Here is a 6,000-nt window from a genome sequence, read left to right as displayed (position 1 = left end):
ATGCTTTCTTTTTCTTTTTTCTTTTTTTTTTTTTTTTTTAAATAAATATGGCACATTTCACTGTAGTGGGTGCATGGAACAAACAATGTTGGTAACCTTGTTCTGCAGCAAAGAAACCAAAACTAGGTTTGCACGGCTATGCGGCTTCACCAGCAAAACTCTGTTAATGCAGACTTGGCCTGTTCACTGTGAGGCTAGGATTCTGAAGCTTTCAAATATTTTACCTAGTATTTATAATAAATGACTTAAAAATGCATTCCTTAAATTTGTCATAATCCTTCTGCCCTGCTGCTATCTCCACCTCCCAAGGAAGATCATTATTAGAATTGTAGCACTTTACAATATGTAATGGTAACGCCCATACATACTGTGTACAGTTACCTGTGTACATGGATGCACACATAGAATATACATTAATATATATGTGTGTGTGTGTATTTGTATATATATTTGTAAGACAAACTCATAGAACACTTTTCTAAGGCAAGATACTTTGAAAAGTTTCCAAAGCAACATGGGCAAATGAGAAAAAAAAGGACATACACGATGTGGTCTAAGATGGTGGTGTCCTTGTGAGCATGTGTAAAATCATGTTCCACAGACACATATTAAAATACATGAAAACTGAAAAAAAAAAAAAAAATAGAGAAAATATGTCTTCCAGAGATTCCTTTCCTTCCTTCAAACATTTTCTGAATAGCGGGTCTCCATCAGATGAAGGCTTTGAATTTTCATTTATTTCACACCTAAGAACATCCAGTTATTCAAATGAAACATATCACTGTTTTGCTGCAAATCTGGGCCAGGAATGGAAGTAGATTTTGGAGTGAGGAGGCTGAATAAATGGTAGAAGCTTTTATGAATAGTGAATTTTATTTTAAGTGTTTCTTGGGAGCTGCCATCACCTTTTCTTGTCAATGAAAATTGTCACTTAGTGACACTTAGTGGCCTGAGATAAGATTTCCTATCTTTTTGGTCATATTATTTGTAAATTATTGTCCTTTATGTTTTCCCTGCTAACAGATTTGTTCTCTTTCACTCAACAGTGTCCTATCTTCTTGGTAAGGTAGATTTTTTTTATTTATTTATTTATTTATTTTTTTTTAAAGACAGGTCTCCTCAAGCCCAGATGTAAATCTCACATTCCCTTTTTCCACAGAAACATGCCAGTTAGGTGTCAGATGCTGATAGACTCTGATGACTCTGACCTATTCAGAGATGCAAATATTAACAGAAAATGCTGAAAACCTACTTTTAGGCCTCCATTGGAGGAAGCATTTTCAAAGCATTTCTTCTAACATGGAAGAAATCTCATCTGACCTAATTTTCTACCCTGTTTGTTACCTCTCGGCTGTCTCATCTGAGGTTCCACCTGCTGTTTCTCCATCTGCCAGCCTTTTTTAGATCAGATGAACCTTCTGAGTTACACATTAAATGTCAGGCAGGCTTGAGAAAAATTGTTTATTTCTACTTTTAAACAGATAATATTTTCCATTAAAAATGCAGCATAGAGGCGCTAAAGGCTAAGATCTCATTTGCTTTTGGTTACCTTCACTCTCGAGCAAGTCTGCTTTTGTGCAAACTGATGCTATTGGTTCAGACTCGTGGTCATCCAAGCAGAATGATACCCTGTGAAGACTATTATTAGTGTCTTTTCAAGTAATATTCAAAGCCTCGAGCTGGGGGCTAAAAAGAATAAGATAACTCAGCCAATGCTACTGGAAGCCTTGTGTGGACTGAAATCAAACCCAAATCCAGCATCAAGCAACCTTCTATCTTTTCCCACTTACCTTCTAAGCAATTCCAGAGCAGAAGACAAAGATTTAGTTTGCATTAATAGGTCATTAAGTATCAATTAGCTGAAGGATGCACAACCTTCATGGTTGCAATACCTAAGGACAACTACTCCATACAAACCCAACATTTGAGGTATGCTTTACCATGCAGCATTTACAGAATTCTGCCAATGTGTAAGATCACATCTGAGAAAGCCTTGTGAGGGCTTGGCTGTGGGATTTTATGGTCTTTGTTTTTCTGCTACTTTTGCCAATTTTACATATTCTGCCAAGGGACTTATGATCATCTGATCTCTGCTATTTCTAATTGCTCTGCAGACTTAAGAGAGGTACCAGGAATCATTAACACCCATGATAATCAATGGAAAAACTCCCTTTGTTTTCAGTGAGTTGGGGATCAGAGTTCTCGATTATAAACTCCACTGTGCACCATCTATCTGACAAAAATAAGATGCTGTGCAATCAGTGTTCTGGGAAACCCTAGAAGTAAAGATTTCAGGAGTTTTCTGCTTTCTGAGCGTAGGAAGAAGAATGGGAAATTCATCACATCAGTATGCACTGCCAAACCTCGTTTTTGTGAGATGAGCAAAAGTATATTGTAGCTATGGGTGTCCTAAAACAGCCATGTGAAGACAGTAGGGATCTTTCAAGCAACTTTGCATAAAATCTTAGAGGTAATTAAGTAGTCCTATGTGGTATATCAAGATTTTATGTGTAGGTAGCCATTCTCTGCCTGCCTACTGTTTTGCTCTTGGATGAATTTCAGCCACTAAATGCACAGCCCTGCATGTCCAAGCTGATTGATCCTCTGTCCATGTCACATGCTTCTAAATGAGAACACAGAGACCAGAGTGCACAAGATAGGAAAGCTAGGATGAGCTGAGTAGGTACTTACTGAAGTGATGCAGTCGTGTAACTTCTCCTCAAGTTCAAGATGTAACTTACCTTAAATCACCTACAACTATGTTAAGGGAATAAAGGAAAGTCTCGTTAGGGGCAAGAGGGTATTTCTTGCCTTATGTGTCAGACAAATACAATAGCTTGAAAGTCATTAAACCAAGGGCATGTAACACAAGTATTAACACTATGATTTACAGTAATAAAAACGATATTACAATGTGTCTAATTAGAAGCCATTATAAGACCAATTAAGGCTGTCAAAATAGAAAAAAAGCAACACGTGTTTTTTTCCCTGGAGGACTGGGACATGGTGAGACTCATTATTAACTCATAATTTGAGGACAGAAGATTGCTTCCAGTTGAGTTGAAATCTAGGCTCTTGCAGAAAAGAGAGCTCTGAGGTATATTCCTCTCTGGCAGACATTGCTTAAGCAAAGATTATCGCAACATGATAGAAGCACTTTTTAATACCCAGAACACTTTTAAAAATGTGAATACAGCAAAAGCTATTCAGCTCAACTTCAGCATCCAGCACAATTCTGACATTTGCAATCCACATTTCAGCATTCATTTCACTGCAGGAAATAAGACAAAATGGCATTTATTGTACCTGGAAAGGGTGGCTGGACAGCCTTTAAGGAATCTAATTAAAATGCAGCTTGTTACCAGAGCTGTGCATCACACTGTGCTGCCATAGAAACCAGGGGTCCCATGGACCTTCAGGGCCATCTGAGGGCATGTTTGCAAGAGGCACGAGAACCACACCGATCACTTATGATACATTTTAAATGAATGACCTGAAAAGTCTGAATGACTTACTGATGTTAACCTACAAAAGAAAATAATTAACCCCTATATGCTCAGACAATGGGTCTGTCTCAGGAGCCAATTTATTCTCAGTGCTGCTTTTTATGACATAATACTCCCGCAGCTTATTTAAGAAGTGTGCAACTTATTTGCAACGTCTGAGTAACAAAACAATTTAATTTGAGTTCCTAATAGAGAAACAATACAGCAGTTGAGACCTGTGGAAGAGAAGATGAACAACAGAGATTTGTACTACACTTAGGCTGCTATTTCCAGTGTTTCCTGCAGTATCACACATTTGGCTGGTCATTAGGAAAGCAACTCTCTGTTATTGCTTTTGGTGGCTGAGTCTCTGCTAGCACACTAGGTAAAAAAATCACACTACAACATTGTGCTTTTCTCCCAATTCCTTGTGTTAGAAAAGAAAGATCTTTAAACAACATTAACAATTATAAAAGTGTGATCTTACATTATATGCTGTCCTGATACTAATTTTACATGGAAGCAATCCATAGATTTACCACTGAGGCATTAAGAATTTAACAGTATGTCCGGGTCAAGAGATTCTCTTGACACATCATCTGTGAAGGAGACTGAAAATTGACAATGGTTTGTTGTAGATTACCATAAAAGAATTCTGCAAAAGAACACAGGGCTTTAAGCTTCATTAAGCAATTTAACTATTGATGAAAATATCCACAAGTTGTTTGAATGATCAAGGGGATTTTTAATTGCTTTTGAAAAAGAGTTTGGTAGCAATTCTTCTGAAATAAATGAATTTCTCTAGAAATATAGGGTTGGGACTTGAAGGTGACATTGGAAATTGAAACACCAGTTCTCAAAGCACCATGAAAACATCATGTTCATGTGATTTTGGCTGAAAGTACGACACAACACTGTCAGCTCCCACAGTATACAAATGAGACGAGCACATACCTGCACATAATCTGTTCCACATTGGGAATGCCCCAGAACACTGGAAAGACTTTAAGGGTAGTTTAAAATCCTACTTAGGGCTACAGAATGTTAAATGAAAAAAAGATGTACTGTTCAGAGTTAGAGGCAACATTTGATTCAGAATAGCTATCAGACAGTAAAACATGAGAGAAGTAAAAACATCTCATGTTTATATATTTTTAATGTATGGAAAAGTATCCAGGCAACATAATAACTAAAATTACCACCTATAAAAACAGACGCTAAACTGTACTTTTACTAAATGAGACTTTATACAAGACAACTTGATTGCAACTAATCCATCACTCTTCTATACTCTTGTAGCCCAGTGTGTTAACAACCTTGAAAAGGTAATTCTTTAAAGAGCCTCACAATACCCTGATAGCCTTCTGTAACCCATTATTAATGGCTCCATTCACTCTTAGGTTCTCCTTACAGTGGAAAGTTCATTAGCCCTACAAATAAATCTCTTTTGTCAAACAATTTACTCCAGCTGAGGAACCAGCCCTGATACTCTCATCCTTCATCCTGATTTTGGTACAAACCAGATATCTGCTTGCTTGTTTTGTTCCTCCAGTTCTTTCACAGGAAGCAATGCAGCCTGAATTTTTCACCATGTGCTATTGCAGAGAAAATAAGGTGTTACAAACCATCACTAACTTGTAAGTTCATTTTTAATGGGTTATATTTTATTTGCTTCAGTTGAACACTATTATTTACAGACACAAGTTAACAAAACACATCACAAAACAATAAAATTTCAACAGCTAATATTTATAGGTGCATAGTTCATGCTCAGTTACTTTTTTCTATATATAATACATACACATATATATAAAGCTCTCACAATAAGTCATCTCTGCACAGAAAGAATAGTCATTGGAAACAAATAAAAACTGTATCATAAACAATATCAAATTACTGACAGCCTATCAACAAAACATGTACAGAGTTAAAAATAAGCAGTAGACACTTAGGTGTTTTTATTTAGTATTTTCTTTTTAATTTTTAAACTTGAAGCCACAATATCCACAGCACAACAATGACCTTGCCAACCAGCTTTCATTTCAGCAGGAGGGAAATGCTGAAACAAGGTGGATGCAGTCACAGATACTCCAATCATTGCTGATGGAAGACTTCAAAATACACTGTAAAAACTGTAAAAAAATTTTACGACTGGGCACATTGGAACTCAGCACTTGTACAGCATGTGACGTCTTTGTTAGTAGGTTTCAGGAGATACAAAGGAAGGAAAGGTCTCTCATGCTTCGGGTTCATAGTCTTGATACTCTTCCTAATGAGAAGAGCAGACATCAGTGCTACTATTTCAGATAAATACAACCTAACATATAACCTAACTTTTACTGCTTGTCCTAGTCATACTAGATACAGTGAAAAAATATGGATTTTCATGTGATAAGGATATTGCCTTTTATTATTATTTTGTTACATCTTCCAGATACTCTGTCTTACAAACCGTGGTGTTTACAGAATAGGCTTTCACAGTGGTTAACATACAATTCAATTACCAGAAAGACTC

General features: G+C 36.6%; 1 protein-coding gene across 1 annotated transcript in view; it reads right to left on the bottom strand.

Moving 5' to 3' along the window:
* Positions 1-5,154: 5,154 nt before the first annotated feature.
* The window catches only part of SNCA (synuclein alpha), a 70,300-nt gene continuing 69,454 nt past the window's right edge, over positions 5,155-6,000 (bottom strand). The window contains exon 6 of the mRNA XM_082760226.1: positions 5,155-5,754. Within this exon, the coding sequence (XP_082616352.1) occupies positions 5,722-5,754 (33 nt within the window). The 3' untranslated portion in view covers positions 5,155-5,721. The remainder of the gene's footprint in view (positions 5,755-6,000) is intronic.

Source organism: Aythya marila (genome assembly GCF_965140915.1).
Source record: "Aythya marila genome assembly, chromosome: 4".
In the NCBI taxonomy this organism is placed as follows: domain Eukaryota; kingdom Metazoa; phylum Chordata; class Aves; order Anseriformes; family Anatidae; genus Aythya; species Aythya marila.
The sequence above is the reverse complement of the archived record's forward strand: the minus strand, read 5'-3'. Positions and strand labels throughout refer to the sequence as shown.